At 38.4% G+C, this 18,412-nt stretch overlaps 1 protein-coding gene across 2 annotated transcripts in view; it reads right to left on the bottom strand.

The window, feature by feature from the left end:
• ADAMTS14 (ADAM metallopeptidase with thrombospondin type 1 motif 14) overlaps positions 1 to 18,412 on the bottom strand; it is a 508,740-nt gene that overhangs the window by 45,442 nt on the left and 444,886 nt on the right. For both annotated transcript variants that reach the window (XM_086922254.1, XM_086922255.1), the window contains exon 17: positions 1,413 to 1,584. In XM_086922254.1, coding sequence (XP_086778380.1) covers positions 1,413 to 1,584 — 172 coding nt within the window. The remainder of the gene's footprint in view (positions 1 to 1,412; positions 1,585 to 18,412) is intronic.

An 18,412-nucleotide genomic window follows, 5' to 3' on the forward strand; every position in this document is an offset into this window, starting at 1 on the left:
CTTCGCACTCTCCCGCTGATTTCTTTCTACTGCGAATCTCCCCGCAGCATTCTTCATGGGAGCTCCCGGCTTGCAGCAGAAGCGTCGGTCGTTTCCTCCAATTTTGAATTCACTGGATTTCCGCAATCTTTCACGACCGCCTCGCCTCTTCTTGGAGTGCCTGTGTTGCGCGTTCCAGTGCACACGCAAAATTTTGCATCAGCTTCTTCTCCTACGAGTTCCGTAGATAAAGACACGGCACAGCAACAGATAGCTTTCTCCACTGTTTTATTTACACACCATGTGCAAAAGAAAAGTGCATCAAATGGACGGTCTACGCGTTTCGGCTCCTGCCTTCAACTGGACCATAGATTCCCTTGGTCTAGACCTTATTTAAATACAGTGCTGTGTATAAGTACCCTCTAGCATTTCCATGGTCATCTAGACCTTCAACCCTGCACAGTCTGTTCTCGGCTAGTACATACTTGTGATCATTTTGTGAGTATTTACAATTATCGTGAAGTACGTTTGTAAAACCATTTACCATAATCAAAAATAAAGTATTTACAATCTCACAATTATCAACTTATTCTAATTGTTTTCTATATTTAGTGAACAATTTTCGTTCATTTCAGTAAAGTAATCATTTTATACTGTAAAAAGAGGAGGTAAATTCCAATTTCATTATTGTAATGCATTTCTCCATTTTTCAACCAAAATGCAAATAAGAGTAAAAATGAAAGTAAAGGGGTTTCCTAAACGTATGCATATAATTCCAAATTATGATCGATATTCAAATCTACTATTTACAATTATATACATTTTAGAAAGAAAAACAATGGTGGGGTGGTGTACTCCATGAATTTCACCTTTACCTGGCTGAAACGTAATATTGTAACTCAGATGGTGCAAATAATCCAGGTCATATAAATCAAAAGGATCATAAAGATCAACCAGCAGAATATCGCGGTACAAGAATATTGAGCACAGCATACTGAAGGACAAAAATATTGAAAGGTAAGTGCATATAGGAAAGGATACATTTAGCATTCCTAACTCCACATCTACATACTTAGAAGATATATGTACTGCTTAGGTACATAACTGTGTAGTTGTAATGTGGAGTTAGGTATAGGACATATAGACTTACTGACATATATATATATATATATATATATATATATTTATATATATATATATATATATATATATATATATATATATATATATATATATATATAAATATACATTAAAAAATATATATTTTGTCCTCAATATTGTGTCTCAACAATATTCTGGGTTCCATATACAGTGCAGAGTTTACAATCTGTGATTGTAAATTATCAATTCAATTCCAGTCACACCTTTAGCTTGCTTTGTGCTTCCTCCTGCCCTTCATGGTATGATTTTGACAGACAGTGCTGAAAACTAACCTCCTCCGCAGGCTTTTGAGCATTGGGACCAGCTTTTGAGAGCCCATTCATGTGCATGTGTGTCCATCTCCTCAAGCAGCACGTTATTGTTTCCGATCATTGGCAAAAGGTCCTCATGAATGATGTACTTGTATAGCAGGCTGCTCTTTGTGTCCTCCTCGTGAGGGACAATCTGAAATCACAAAGAACATGTAGATCATGAGTGGCAGAGAGCAATTAGAGAAGATTAACTAAATAGAAGGAATAGATAATTGATGAGAAGTTTGATGAAGAGAAAGAAAATGGCAAAATTGTGATTAAAAACACATGAGAAACAAGTGACACAGCTTGACAGGATAGTAAAGGAATTTGATATCAGATATGGGAAATTCAAATCCATCTTGTCTACGTATATCCTTGCCTACTGTGGGTACATCAAAACTGTGAGTCTCACAAGATTTTATCCTTGATTACTCCTCAGAATTAGTGGTAGCCTGTGCCTACCCAAATCCTTTTCATTTCTCCTGCAACATCTCTACTATTTTTGTTGGAATTTTATGTCAAGACAGGAGGCTAGCATTATACATAATACTTTTATTTGCCACTTCTGAGCAGCAACCATTAAACGCTTAATAGAACACAAAAACAGCACAATAACCAAAAAGAATGTTCAGTCCCATAAGTAGTATGTGACCTCCATTTTCCTCCTCTTTTGTTTGCTGCTTCTGAGCAGATAAGTATATAGAAGTTATGTTTGTGAATTTAGAAAGAGAGAGTAATTTGAATTGAATGTTTTTGAGGTGGACTGGTAATACCCAATGTATGGGTGTCTGTTTAATTAAAATACGTTAGTAGTATAAACAGGGTTTGTTTACTTTTAATAGGTTTAATTGTAAGGTAGGTAAATGTATTTAATTGCTGTTTAAAGTATAAACACATCTATTTAAAGAGTGTGCTAATATTGTAGTGCAGAGTGCTTATTATTTTTGTGATTAACAAAGCTTTAGAGCTTCCGCGGTGAGAGCACTGCTGTGCACATTTGAAATTGCCGTTACATAAGCGTGCTTGAAGTACCGGTTACTTGCGCTGAAGTATTCTAGGCATGAGGTAGGCGTGATGAAGGATCTCGGCATTTGAGAAGCTTTCGTTGGAGTAGCACGTTAATGAATGACATAGGGTTAATGAGAGTTGTGTGAGGAAGTCACACAACTCGCATAGCGATTGGTCTGGATTTGGTACTCTTTTGAAAGGAAAAAGAGCTTGTTCTGGAGCACAAGGGTTCTTTCTAAAGGAGATTGCTTCACAAGTTACTTGGCATAGCAACAGTAATCGTTGAGTGAATCAAAGGATTGTCATTTTTGTAGAGACTAGTCAACATTAAATTCAAAGTTGGAAAATAAGGAAATACAAAGATTTAATAGATATGGAGGTTAATAGAGATGAGCAGGAAAATCTTGTAAGGGAGATTATTTCTAAGGAGTTCAAGGAAGTGATAAAAGAGTCAGTTAAGCAGGCTATAGGCAAAAGAAAAATTATTGAGGAAGAAGAGTACTTCTCAGTTTCAGATGAGGTAATTAGTGAGAGGGGCCCAGGAGGGATATGTCTTTCAAAAATAAAGCATCTAGAGAGTAAAGCTTCACAGAGTAGAGTCCAAAGAGGCTCACATGGAGAATACACGTGGCGCGGTACAAAGAGAGGCCAGTCTAGCACAGAAAATGAAGGGGATACATCAGAGGATGTGATGAATAATTATAACACAGACATGGGTGAGTATATTCTTGATCTGGAATATAAGGATGGTTTGAAGGAGGAAAATCATGTGAGTGGTCATGGTAGAGTTAAAAGAACTGAAAAGGTAGTTGATACTTTTGGAGAGCTACTTTTTAACCCTAAAGAGATTAGACATCCTAGAGGAAAGGATGGGTGGCCTTTAGAGCATGATTCAGACTACATCAGGTCTAAAATAAGAAATCACTGGAGAAGGATGAAAGAAACATAATGAGGGCAGAATGTTCGAGACCAATAATAGATGAAAAAGTTTCTATGACACTGAAATTGGATCCTGAATTTATAACATATTTATTTAAGATGGGGAAGGATCCAAGAAATAGGTTAGACCGATCCCTGAAACAATGGCAGGAAAAAGTTCTTGACATTTTAGGGCCATTGGCAAAAAAGTTTGATGCAGCAGAAGAAGCATATATAAAACGTTTTGATAAAGATTTAAGTTTGTTGCGTGGATGGTGTCAGAGGGCCTTCTGTTTTTTGGGAAACGCGAATGCGGATCTATTAGTCGAGAGGAAAAAGACTGTACTTATGCTCATAAATCCCAAACTGAGTGATTTAACAAACAGGGAGTCAAGTGTTGATGCCCATGGTTTGTTGTTTGGAGACGGAATAGTGAGGTTATTAACAAAATATTTACAAACCTTTACAAGACTTGATAAGGCACGGAGCTCAATGCAAAGGGTATTTGGATACTCTAGTTTTTATGGATGGGCTGGTAGGAGAGGGCAATCTATCAGCCATGCAAACATCAGAGCCCAGTACCAGAATCAGGGACAAGGATAATATAGAGGACAAGGAGGATCTTAGTTCTCTCCACAAAGAGGAAGGTCACTGAGTCGTGCTAATACAGGAAGGGGTCAGTTTACGGGTCAAGGACAAAACCCGGGTGAGTATGAGGATATTTTCTATTTCTATTCTGAAGGGTATAGGATAAAGATTAAAATATTTCAAAGAAAAGTGGAGGACAATCACCAAAGATTCATTGGTTCTAAGGACCATAGAGGGTTATTCAATAGATTTCGAGTCAGAACCAGTTCAGTTAAGCGAACCTCAGGAATTAGGTATTCATCTTTAAATAGATATACTACATGGGAAAGAATGGATTTGGAAATTGGATTTAAAAGATGCATATTTCACTATTTCTACAGCAGAGATGAGTCAGAAGTTTCTACAGTTTCGTTGGAAAGGCCAGTTATTTCAGTTTCAGAGTTTACAATTTGGGCTTTCTTCTGCCCCATCGTGCTTTACAAAGGTGATGAAACCGGTATTTGTGTTTTTAAGAGAGAGAGGTGTGAGAATGATCATTTATCTAGACAACATATTATTTATGAGTGAAGAATTTGTGGAGCTGGAGGAGCAGTTGGTAATTTAGAGAGATTTGTTGCAGAATTTAGGTTTTGTAGTGAGTATGGAAAAGTCAATTTTGAGACCTGTACAGAATTTGGAATTTTTAGGAATTGTGGTGGACACAGTATCAGGTCAGTTACATCTACGAGAGAAAAAGCTGAAGAAGACAAAGCAGGAAGTTCCGTCGGTATTGGGGAAGGGCAACGTGACATTAAGAGGATTGGCAAGAGTGATTTACTGACCTCATCTATCCAGGCAATATTTCCGGGCCCGTTACATTACAGAGCCTTACAACGTTTAAAGATTGCAGGCTTAGCAAACAGTTTAAGGTATGGAGGTCAGATAGTAATTTCTAGACAGGGAAAGAATGAATTGCTTTGGTGGAAGGAGAATTTAGACGCATGGTATGGCAGAGCAATTTTGGGGATTTCTCTGGATTCTGTGTTGGAAACAGATGTGAGTAGCTCAGGTTGGGGAGCGTTTGGCTTTGGAGAAGAGATAGGGGGACTTTGGACCACGAAGGAGAAGGAGAGGCATATAAATCGTCTGGAAATGAAGGTGTGTTTGTTTGCACTGAAAAATGTCAGAAAAAGTTTGCAAGGGACATTTGTTCTTTTTGAGGATGGACATTATAAGTGCTGTGGAATATATAAACAGGCTAGGAAGAACGAGATCCAAAGGACTAGTGGAGTTGGCAAAGGAAATATGGGAGTTTTGTTCAGGACAAAAGATCGGATTGAGAGCAGAGTATTTACCAGGGGAGCTGAATGTGTTAGTGGATTGGAGTTTGCGATATTTGACAGATTACAGCGACTGGAAATTGAAAGAGGAAGTGTTTCAGAAGATTTTGGAGGAGATGGGCCCATTGTAGGTGGAACTTTTTGCGTCAAGATTAACCAACCAGCTAGAAAGATATGTCAGTTGCAGAGCAAATCCAGGGGAATGGCAGTGAACGCATTTCTGCAGATTTGGGAAGGGTTGCAGGGGTATTTCTTTCCTCCGATTTCTATGATGCAGAGGGCTCTAGTGCAGGTGAAGATGTCAAATTGTTTTGGTTACTCCATTTTGGAAGACTCGGTCATGGTTTCCATCAGTGATGCAGTTAGCAGTGGAGGAATCGTTTTTGGTGTGAGTTTTACAGGTCTCTTAAGAAACGTAGAGGGGAGAGAACATCTGATGGTGGAATCAGGTTCTCTCAACCTTCTAGTATGGAAGATATCAGCTGTTCATAAGCATTCAGAGAACTTCCGAGCATGGCTGCTGAATTCTCAATGAGTCATGGGCTCCAGGTACAAGAAAGAGATGCAGAGGAGCATGGAAGGTGTGGTTTGGTTGGTGCGTGGAAAGGAGTTTAGAGCCCTCGGAAGCTGATGGTGTTCAGGTAGAGAAATTTATTTTTAGCTGAATTATTTGGAAATGGTTTGTGTTATTTAACAGTAAATTGTTATATAGATCAGCTATATCTGTGGGTCATTCCATCAAACATGGTGTATTGATTGGTAAAAGTCCTTTAGTATGTAAAGTGATGATATGTATTTTGGCTAAGGAGACAACAATATCCTAAACATAGCTCATTATGGAATGTTGATTTGGTATTGAAGTTGTTTGAGGGGTGGCCATGTAATAAATATTTAGGTGTGAGAGAATTTTCCTGGAAGTAACTCCTTTGTTGTGTCTTATATTTTCTAGGAGAGTTTCTGATGTGAAAGCAATGGAATTATCTCATAGGTTTAATCAACCAAATTGAGTTGTTTTTGAATTATACAAGAGAACCAAGACCATGTAAGTTGTATGTAGTGCATAGTCTAAAATAGTATGAGAATAGATTGCTGGAGAAATGAGCGGCAGGAGTTGAGCAAGTGTTGATTTCGTATGTGAAACCTTATAAAGTGGTTTGTAATGCAACTATTGCAAGATGGGTTAACAATGCAATTAAAGAAGCAGGTGTGGATATTTCCAAGTTTACGGCTCACTCAGCGAGAGGAGCAATGGTGAGTAAAGTGTGTATGCTTGGTGGAAGATGGAAGATATTATCAAAGCGGCAGATTGGTTTCCAGCTGAAAGTTTTAGAGGTTTTAAATCAATAGATCATGTATCAAGATGTGTTTTATAGAACCTTTGAACATGCATAATGCTAGCCTCCTGTCTTGACATAAAAGTATGAATCTAAAAGGTTTACTGTATAAAGAATCAAGATTTTATTAAAGACAAGGAGGCTAGCATTATCCATCCCACCCAAACCTTTTTTGGGAGGTGTTTTTTTGGATAATAAACTATTTCAGAATGATTTTATTTAAAAAAAAGAAATTATAAGAATAGTGTGAGGATTGTATGGGCCATTCTTTTCATGTGGAATTGTTTGAATTGTTTTCCATTGAGAACTGAAAAAGGTTAAAAGGAATAAAGATCAAGGGAAATAAGAAGAACAGCAAAGGAAAAGAGGAGGAAAATGGAGGTCATAGACTACTTATGGGACTGAACATTCTTTTTAGTTATTGTGATGTTTTTATGTTCTATTAAGCTTTTATTGGTTGCTGCTTATCCCCTGACTTCCAGATTGAGGGAACTACTTTAACACAGAGAAAAAGATTCACTCTGACACTATGAGTTTTTTGTTTTCCGAAAATTGAAACTTTAAAAAAAATTTCCTCTAATCTTTATTCCTCCACAGACCCGGGGACCAACTCCCCAGGCGTTTTAAAAAAAACTGCATGGGTAGGGGAGGTCCTGCCCCCTTCCCACACACTGCCGTGGGGACCACCCCCCGGTATTAATCCTGATGGGAGGGGGCCCCCTCCTGGAGCCCTCTTTGGCCCTGGAGACCACCACCCCCCAGGGCCGGCTCCAGCAATGTCCCGGGGTGCCAACCCCAGGACATTGCAGTTTTCAATGACAGGGTGGGAGCACAGCTCCCACCCTGTCATAGCAAACACTGCTTTGCCTAATGGAAGCAAGAGCAGGAAACCTGCTCTCCCTTCCATGAAGAGAGGCAGATTGCTTTCGGGTAAAGGGAGCTGCATGCTCCCTTTGCCCAAAATCAATGCTGGCTCCCGCAGGAGGCAGGGAGCCGGCAGGGACCCCGGAGGCATTGGTGCTACCCTGTGGTCTCCAACATAAGGACATGCCCTTGGGGATGGGGTCACTGTGGTAAAAAATGCCCAGGGGTAGAGGGCAAGTGGGTCTTTTAAAAAAAAAATGTCTGGGTCTCTAGGCATGGGGTTCCCGGAGCAGACTACAAGTAGTGGGACTGCGGGATGCTTTTTTTCTTTTGTTTGGAGTCCCGACCCTATTGTGGCTCTCAGCGTGGGTGCCCCGTGTAACGTCGTGATGGGATCACGGTTCCACCTCATGTTAAATAATTTAATAGTATAGTATTTAGAAGGTTGTGTTGCATTTGTGACTTTTTTTTCAAAAAAGATAGTGAGTTTGAAGTTTTTTTTCACAATGTTCATAGAGTTATTAATGATATAATAAATACAAAATTAAAAGTTAAACTTGATGAGTGTATTGTGTTGTTTTACATTGAATTTGTGCTTTTGCCATGGGTTCACGACAGGTTCACGAATCCACAAAAAAATAAAAAGAGTATGTATGTTTCTTTAAAAAAAGACTGTTCGGTTATAGGGTGGCTCTAAAAAGAGCCCTTGTTTTAATTCTGACTTTGTTGAAGCTACATGTAAGTGCGGACGCACAGCTTAAGGTTGTTGAGAAACACTCTGTTTCTCAACTTCTATAGATGTCATCCATATCAAAACGTAAATTGTTGTTATAGATGTAGCCCATCCTATAGTCTCTGAGGTAAGCAGGAGCAGCTTCATTGACATTCTTACTAGCTTTCTCAAACTGTGGACAGAATTGATTTGACTTCCATTTCTGTCTTTGGCATATATTAGAATATACAAAGACAGCTTGAGGCAAAGGCAAAATCAATTGTGCAAAGGTATCCTTGATTAGCATTTCCAGCCCAAGCCCAGTCAATGTGCCTAGGTCATTGCCACCACAGTGCACAATCATGAGGTCAGGGAGATGGAGATGCAAAAAGAATTTAACTAAAGGCATCAATTGGTGCCACTTTAATACTCTCTGTGCAATCTTTTTAATATCCAATGTTTTTAAACCTAGGTCTTTGTCAATACATCTGTGTTCAGCATACCTTTTGCACCAGAAAATATAGCTGTGCCCTACAATCCACATTGTCAGCATGAAGTGATATCTGGAGGTAATGAAAAGAAGTCTGTAGCTGAGGTAATCAGTTGGTAGAATGAGAGGTATCTAAAATGGTGGAGAAGATGCTGTTTTAAAAAAACAAACTATTTCAAATGTGAGTAAGAAATGTATAAGGAGTGTTATGTATTGTGGAGCTGTGCTTTACTTTTTGTAGTGATAATTTTAGATTTAAAGAAATAAAATTCAAAGTCGGGACATTGTTAGAGAAGTGTAATGTTTCAAATACGTTATGAAATGTACAGATGTCTATTGTAGTTTGTTTTATTGTAATGAAATGATATTTTAAATAGTTTGTGCAAAGTAACATGTGTACATTGGCAGATGGATTAGTGATTATGGTAGTTTGCATGAGTGTGTGGAAAGGAGCATATGTAGTACGTCGCATAATTCAAAGCCAATTATGGTGCAGTGACTGAGGTATAGCTCTACTTGCACATGTATTCTGACATGTGTTATGCCCATTAAGATGGTAGAGTTATAAAAAACGGGTATACCTCTATTTTTATGTTTCTTTTAAGAATTATGCCACTAGTAAAGGTACAGAGATGTGCATGCATACTTTTATGAATCTAGTGAGAGTTACAACACACACACATGCAAAGGGTTGCTATTATTTTCGATTAGGTGCAACACTCTCACTATTTGCTCAATAGTGAAGCTGTGCCACAAAACTGAGGTTTAAGACATGTTGGTAGAGGTATTAGTGATTAGATTACCTCATATCAGTCTATGTAGAAGAGCAATCCAAGTATTCCTTATAAATACAGGTGTCTCTTTCAAATGTGAAGTGCAATTTGTCAGGCTTTAGGGACTTTATGGTCCTATGGCTCAGGTATGTTTCTACTTGCACATATATTCTCACACGTAATGCATCTGAAGATGTTAGATGAATAAAAGATAGGTATACATCTATTTCAATATTTCTTTTATGTATGATGCCACTAGTAAAAGGTACAGACAAACGCATGCATGGTTTTAGGAGTATAGTGAGAATTTTAACAGGCACTATGAAAAAGTTGCTGCTTTGTATTTGGCTAGGCTCAACAATCTCATTAGTTCCTGAAGTGAAGCTGCAGCACAAAAGTAAGGTTTAAGACTTGTTGGTAGAACGATTAGTGATTAGGTTAACTCTTATTGGTTTATGGAAATTTACAGTTCAAATACACTGCATAATTTTAGGTGTCTTTTTGAAATGGAAAAGGCAGTATGTCAAGTTTAAGGGACTTTATAGTCTTATGACTCATGTATGTTTCTACTTGCACATGTATTCTCACACATGGTATGACTATAAAGATGGTAGAGGTATAAAACACTTTTATACATGCATTTGTATGTTTCTGTTACATATGATGCCACTAGGAAAAGGTACAGACACATACATGTTTGGTTTCAGGAAAATAGTGAGAATTACATCTCTATACTGAAGCACTAGGTATGCACTGATGTAAAGAGGCACATATCACTCTTGGACTCATGAATTCACTTAGGCATTCTTATTCAGTTATGCAATCAAGGAGGCACTATCTATACACACTACTAATCACTCAGATATTAACCATACATTCATATAATCACACAGACACTACTATTCCACTCAAACATTCACTCAGGCAGTACCTATGCACTCATGTATTCACACAGGACTACTGATGCACTCATGCAATGGTCCGAGCATTATCCTAACACTCATATTTTCTCTCAGGTACTTCCCATTCACTCATACAATCATCTAGCTACTACCCCTGCAGTCATAGAAGCACTCAGGCACTACCGATTCACCCATGGAATCACACAGAAAACTAGTCTTATATGGATCCTTTTATTCAGGCCTTACTCATTTACTCATCCATTCCCTCAGACGGTAGCCATGCACTCATCCAATGACCTAGGTAGTAGAGTTGGACTAATCCATTCACCCAGACACTATCCATTCACTTATCCATTTTCTCAAGCAGTTGTCATGCAGTCATGCAATGATTTGGGCACTACAGTTGGACTAATCCATTCACACAAGCAGTATCCAGGCAAGCATCTATTCTCTCAAGCACTATCTATGCACTCATGTAATCAATCAGGTATTACCTGTGTAATTCTTCAATCACCCAGGCAGTACTTTTGCAATGAAGGATTTACTCAGACAATATCTATGAACTCGACCATTCCCTCAGGAACTACTATTGCTCTCATACAAAGAACTACAGATTACTTTTTTCAGTCATCCTTGTACTCAAGTACAAGATATGGAATGATCTAAGGAGGCAGATATTAGTATTGCACTCATGAATTCCCATAAGATTACCAATTCAGTTACCCACTCATCCAGTCAATATCCCTGCACTCATGGAATCATCTAGGTGCTACTCTTGTACTCATTAAATCACTGACAGACTACCCATACACTTATACACTAACTCAACCACTACTGTTGAACTAAACCATTCTCTTAGGCACAACCCATGCAGTCATCCAATTACCCAGGCATTATTCTTACAGTGATAGTTTTACTCAGGCACTACCCATGCACTGATGTAATCACCCAGACATTATTCTTCAAGTCATAAACTCACTCAGACCCTACCTATGCACTCTTTCAATAACACAGGCATTAGCCTTGCACTCATGCAATCATTGAAACACAGTCTTGCATCTTTCTGCACTTTTCTTGTGTCTTTCTGCACCTCTGTTACTCTTTTCTGTACTTGTGTTGCCTCTTTCTACATTACTGTTGATTCTTTCTGCACTTCTTTTGCCTATTTTTGCATTCCTCTTGCCTCTTTCTGCACTTCTCTTGCCTCTTTCTGCAACTCTGTTGCGTCTTTCTGCACTTCTCTTCCTTCTTTCTCTAACTCTCTTACTTCTTTTTCCACTTATCTTGCCTCTTTCTACACCCCTTTTACCAGTTTCTGTACCTCGCTTGCCTCTTTTTACACCTTTCTTCCTCTTTCTGCACTTCTATTGCCTCTTTCTGCACCTCTCTTGCCTTTTTCTGCACCCCTGTTCTCTGTTTTTCCACCACTCTTGACGTTTCTGCACCTCTCTTGCCAATTTCTGCACATCTGTTGCTTCTTTCTGCATTTCTTACAGTTTTCATTAGCTGTGTTCTTTGAGTATTTCATTTTAATCTTTCTAAACCTTTCTTTTTGTCCTGTCTCAATGAGCACCCTTTCTTCTGTTTTTGCAGTTGTTTTGCTAGTTTTTACACTTTTCTCTTTTTATTTGTTAAAAATGCAATAGGAATGTAATTGTTATTTTGTGCTTAGTTGCTATTTTCAATATTGAGATGTTATTAATTTAATTTCTTTTATTGATGTAACAAACTAATCAAAGTATTCTTTGTTTTTAGAAAGATATTTTGATTGAATTATAAATAGAAGATGGCAAGAAAACATGAAAAGAGAAGAGAACAAAAAAACAGAAGTACTTAATGAAAACTAAAAAGAGTGGACTAGAAAAACACCAAAAGGTTGCTGAGGATAAAGGCCCAGATGTACCACAAGTTTTTGCATGCGCAAATGGGTTCGTAACTGGTATGCGCATGCAAGAACCTACAGGGCCATGTACAACCCCTATTTAGCGAGTCATAATTTATTTGTAGGTCGCTAAATAGGATTTGTGACTCGCAATTAGGAAGGGGCGTTCCAAGGGCATCCCTTCCTAATTGCGACTCTCAACCCAATGTATCAATGTTTTGCAAAATACTCTCAATTTACCACCGTCTTCAAGACGGTAGTAATGCAGTCGCAATTGAGAAGGGGTCCCCAGGGGACCCCTTCCCCTTTGCAATTGCAGGGGAAAATATTTTTTAGGGGCAGGCAGTGGTTCCAGGGACCACTACCTACCCTTAAAATTTTTTTTTTTTTTTTTTTAAATGATTTTCATGCACCAGTTTTCCTTTAAGAAAAACAAGCTGCATTTTTTTTAAACTGCTTTATTTAAAAGTAGTCCCAGACATGGAGGTCTGCTGAGCCAGCAGTCCACCATACCTAGGAGGGCCAGCCATCCTCAATGGGGTCACAAATTGCGAGTGCCTCATAAATCTTGATGAGGCATGCAATTTGCGACCCCATTGAGAATTGCTTACATTGTCTCAGACACTATTGTACGTGGCAATTTGCGAGTCACAAATTGCGACACTCAATGGAGCGCAATTTGCGAGTCGCAAATTGTCATGGTCGCACATCTGGCCCAAAGTCTCTTCTGGTAAGAGAACTAAACAATTCATTTGAAAAGTTGTAGGAAGATTAAACAAAGAAAATACTAAAGAAAACACAAGCAAATAAAGAGATGCAATGGAAAAATATTCATTTTGTGAAACAATAGACAGAAACAACTTAAAGACATATGTGTACATATGCTTCAGAATAGAGTCATTCAAATGTATTAAAAGATTGTAAAAAGTATAAAAACAAATCTGCAGCATATATGAAGATGCAACAGATTGAAAGTGTAGATACTGCTTTTGAATTGAAACGACATTTATGTATATTGGTATTGAAGAGAATAAAAACATTGAATAAAACAATGCACTTTATGAAGGAGAAAAGCAAAAGAAAAAGACTGGAAAAAGACTGGTGAATAGAAGTAACTTTTGCAAAACTTTTACTGGTGAATGGAACCACACTTCTAGTATTGAGCCTTTCTTTAATGAAGAAAACTATTTTCAACAGAATACATTACTTCATGCAATTGATACTAGTAGTCGATGCTATGAGATGAAAGATTGAGATGAGGTTGTCTCATTCCAAAAGAAAAAATGGTTCCTACGAATGTGGGAGAAGTAATAGCTGAAGAAATTCAAGGGCGGCATATACAAGCTCCTGTATTCAGTGGAATTGTAGTAGTATTTGTAGTATTCGACAGGAATCTATTGACATATTACGAGTTTTCTTACAAGAATATGCAAAAAAAGTTTTAAACAGAAGATTAAGATGTTACAAGGATTAGATCCATGTAAAGTAAGAAAATATACTAAGTTGCAGGTTCATTCTCTGGCTTGTCTTTCTAGAAAAGTTGTAAAAGTACATTTCATCAATTAAGAATGTTAGCAGTACACCACTCAGAAATGCAGAAATTAGTAAGGAGATTGTACTACGTAAAAAGTCCTGCATTATTTTTAGGTGAAATGAACGCAGCTATTTTGCAAGGTTTAGTTTAAGATGTTAAAAAAGTTTGTGATGATATCAAGTTTATTTTCTTTGGTTCACAGGAGTGTAGAGAAAGTGACAGCATAGGTGTTGAAGAACAGGTAGAATATATTAGAACTGACAAGTTTGAAGAAGAAATTACAAAGTTTAATCTGAAAAAACAAACTATGTTTGTATTTGTTTTCTACATACTCACTATAAAAGTCAGACTAGGAATGTTGATGTATATTTAAAAAGTGAAAAGGTAAACAATGATAAGTAGGAGCAATTTGGTGCCTATTTGTTGATGGAAGGTCGTTTTGAGTTTGGGTACTGATCAACGTATTTGTAAATATTGTTACAACAAATTAGAAGAGAACAAAATGCCAGCTAGAGCTGTACATAACAACTTAGAGTTGGTAGCTAAACCTCAGGAACTGGCAGATTTAAATGCTAATAAGTCCATTCTTATTCAATCTGTGCAACCATTTCAGGCCATAGTTCGTATGGAGCCTAAAACAGGTAAGCTGCCTCCAACAGATTTACAAAGAGGTCTGTAAGGACCAGTTATGTACTCAGGCCCGGCCCGTGCAGGGCGTTATACCGGGGCGGTGACGTCAGGCGGGGGAGGGGCAGGGTGGGGGGTTTTAAAATGCGGGATATGGACCATTACAGGTAAAAAAAAAAGAATAAAACAAATTTCATTGCCAATGCTGCATCACATTTGGGGATGCAGCGCGGGCAACGGAATTCTTTTTATTCATTTTTTTCGTTACTTACCTGTAATGGTCCATATCCCGCATTTTAAAACCCCCTACCCTGCCCCTCCCCGCCTGACGTCACCGCCTCGGTATAACGCCCTGCACGGGCAGGGCCTGTGTGTACTTACCTTTAGATTTTAAGAAAACTATTTAAACTGTTGGTATAGAGAGAGATTAAAGTGAGCCTATAGTTATTCTAGTTATTGGTGTACCAACAAAGAGTCGAAAAATATGACAAGGGTTAGTAGATGGTACCAAACTTCAAAAGCGACATTATAGCTTGTACAGAACAATATTTATTATAAAACTGTACATGTGGAAGAACAGGAAATATGTTCAGTAGATGAAACAGCAATTTCAAGTGGACAAATAGAAAAAGTGGACAAGTCCAGGAGTGAAGAGATTTATGAACATTACAGCATACATCCTCTACATTCAGAAGAAGTGATAGGAAACGGTATTGCATTTTTTCAAATGAAGAAAGCAAAGGGACCTCCCTTGAGTCTATGGGAAAAAAGTTTAGAAGCTCATTGTTTTCTACAGCTGTTCCCCACTGGAGAAGATGTACGAAAAGAATATTCCAGCTTCAGAATACTGCTCAACAAGATTGTACTCAGAAGATCCAAGATTTCAACAGTGCATTCCATATATATTTCATCTTCTGTTTGAAATTGACTTGTCTGAACTTTCATATGCAGATAACCACATATTAAAAACAGTACTTCTTCTTACATCTGTTTCTACAAAGGAATTCATGGACGAAGTTCAACAAAGAGATGATCATTTAGAATCTCAGTTAATTAATTTGATGGCGTGTCAATGTGGTACCAATGAGTATTGGTATTGTAGTCAGGAGATCTTAAAAGTATGTTAAGAAACTAAGGTACCCCTATGCGGTGTGTAACTTTTAGCTGTGCTGAATATGCATGGGACCATTTACTTGAATTTCTATGAGAAGCAAATTCAAATGTTAAAAATATTAAATTGAGACACCTGGAGAACTTCTGGGCCAGATGTAGGTAATTCCCATTTACCGATTCTAAAATACCGAATTTTACTGATTCGGTATTTCAGAATCGGTAAATGGGCTGTAGATGACGATTCGGTACATTTTACCGAATTGGTAATATTCGGTATTACCGATTCAGTAAATACCGAATCGGTAATATGGGGACCATTTACAAGGGTGTCACATTGACACCCTGTTGCACCCCTGAATAGTGCATGGGTGCACATGTGGCACACATACATGCCCTGCCACATGGCACTTTAAAAAAAGCAAATAATTGCTTTTTTAAAGGTATTCGGCATTTACCACCAACTTGTAGTTGGGGGTAATTAACAAATCCTTAAATGACAAATGCACTCACTTCAGTGCTCCCTACATTAAGCATTCAGTAATTTACCAAATCGGTATTTTAAGAATTCTGTAATTTACTGATTCCTTAAATTACCGATTCAGTAAATTACCGAATCTTTAAATATGGCCCCTACATCTTAGATGCCTAATACCGGTCGGAAACAGACGAAATTCGGTAATTTCGGCCGTTACCGACCGGTATTGGGCTACCTACATCTGGCCCTCTGTTCCTTGGAACCTATAAATGAGTGCAGGTATTTTAACCACAGATTTCAAAAGTATGATATCATTTATCTGCAATAAAAATATTTCCCCTCTTGGAGAAGTCACTGATTTCTTTTGGTGAAAAGAGTACCAAGCCAGAGGTGCTCTTCATATACACATGCCATTATGGATCAAGAATGCCTCAAAATATGGAACTGATAGTGATGAAAGTGTTTTGTCTTTCATTGAACTGTATGTTACCTGTGTCATTCCAAAAGAAGGTGGAGAAAACAGCTTGAGACAACAAGTTTTACGGTCTCAAAGTCACTAATGTCGAAAATATTGTTGACCAAAAAACAAGTATAAAGGGAAATTTTATATAAATTGTAATTTTGGATTCCCAAGTCCGATAATTTCGAAAGGAAGAGTAAATTGTTTTATGTCAGCAGTAAGTCATACAATAACTCGGAATTCTCCAAAGACATACAACTTAAAAAGAACCAAAGATTCAAAGTATATTATTGACTACAATCTACTGATTTTGACAATCTGGAATGCAAACATGGATATTCAATATGTTGCAGATAATTCAATTAGTGTTGCTTGCTATGTTATGTCATATATAACCAAATCTGAAAAGACAGGGATGAAAGAAATGTGGGAAGAAATTTCACAAGAAAAGAGTCTTAGCAAGAAAGTGTACAGCTTTAGCTTCAAACTGCTTTCCCACTGAGAGACTGGATCCTTGAAAGTTGAGCTCTGACAGTTTATATTCAAAGTCAAGAGGAATCATTTGGGTAAGTCTAGGTCTTGCCGCCACATGAAATAGAGTTTTAAAATCTCCACAAGAAATAGGGGGGCAGATTTACAACCCCCTTGCACCACTTTTGCGTCACTTTTCCCATGTTAAAAGTGACGCAAAAGTAGCGCAATGGGCTTGTAAATCTGCCCCATATACCTAGCATTGAAAGAACTAGAAAGCACAGATATTGTTAAAACTAAGATGTTGGCTACATGCTATCCCAAAAGGAGTTCTCATCTGGAAAACCTATGTCTCTATGAAATACTTCAACATTACAGCTTTAAAAGAAATGTTACAGGAAATATAAATTGTGATGTGATGTTTGTTTGGTAAAACATGCCAAAGGAAATCTTATTAACCACAGAAAACTCAGTTGTGAAAGTTCAGATAAGCTGGAATTGTTCTATTTAGCACTTCTGCAACTGTTCAAGCCTTGGCGTAGTGAAACAGAATTACTTGGAGATTTTGACTGCTGTGAGGATTCTTTCAATGTCTGTAAAGACAGAATTCAATGCATAATTTTCCCAACTTATCTACAAATGTTAAATGATGAGATTGAACAAGAAACTACTATTACAGGTGAAATAGCCAGAGACAGTTCTCAAGATAGTCAAAGTTCGGCTGCACTAAGCCAAGATCCACTAGGACAACATATTATCTAAAATGAAGCAGTCCATGTTATCCTTCTAAGCCGTTATCGTGGGAGGCCTATGGGAACCCCAGAGTTGTGCAATATCCCTCTTGGCAACCATGTTACCAAGAGTCACCCAAAAGGTCTGGGCCGTATTATAATCTGTTGGTTCCCAAACATTAAGAAGGCATCGTTGGGCCTCAGGCAGCAGGGAGACCCCGTTGACCCTTTCCATAATCGCGTGCACTCTAGACCAGAAGGCAGACACCTCAGGACACTCCCAGATAATATGCAGGAAGGTAGCACTCATACCGCAGCCGCGCTTGCATAACCCGTCCAGAGAGTAACCCATTCGCACCAGACGCGTACCAGTCACATATACTCGATGGAGGATCTTCAACTGTACAAAACGGAGGCGAGCAGGTATGGCCAACTCCTTAGGGGAGGAGACGGCCATTTGCCAATCCTCATCATCGAGTTCCAAGCCATCCGCGATCCATGAAGCCCTGAGTCGCTCAAGCAGATCAGCCCTGTTATTGAGGAGTTTTTTGTAAATCAGGGATATAGTACTGTCCGGCACATGGCCATCAAGAATGCGATCCTCTAGCGGCGAGGATTGGGGAATCTCTGTCCCCGGAGGGATGACAGAGGTCAAGGCATGTCGCACTTGAATGTACCTGAAGTGTTCCTTGTCGTGGAGCTCATATTCCATTTTGAGCGCCTCAAACGTCTTAACACTACCTTTCAATCAGAGATCCTCCACCTTTCTAATACCAAT

This window comes from Lissotriton vulgaris, chromosome 5 (genome assembly GCF_964263255.1).
Source record: "Lissotriton vulgaris chromosome 5, aLisVul1.2, whole genome shotgun sequence".
Classification (NCBI taxonomy): Eukaryota; Metazoa; Chordata; class Amphibia; order Caudata; family Salamandridae; genus Lissotriton; species Lissotriton vulgaris.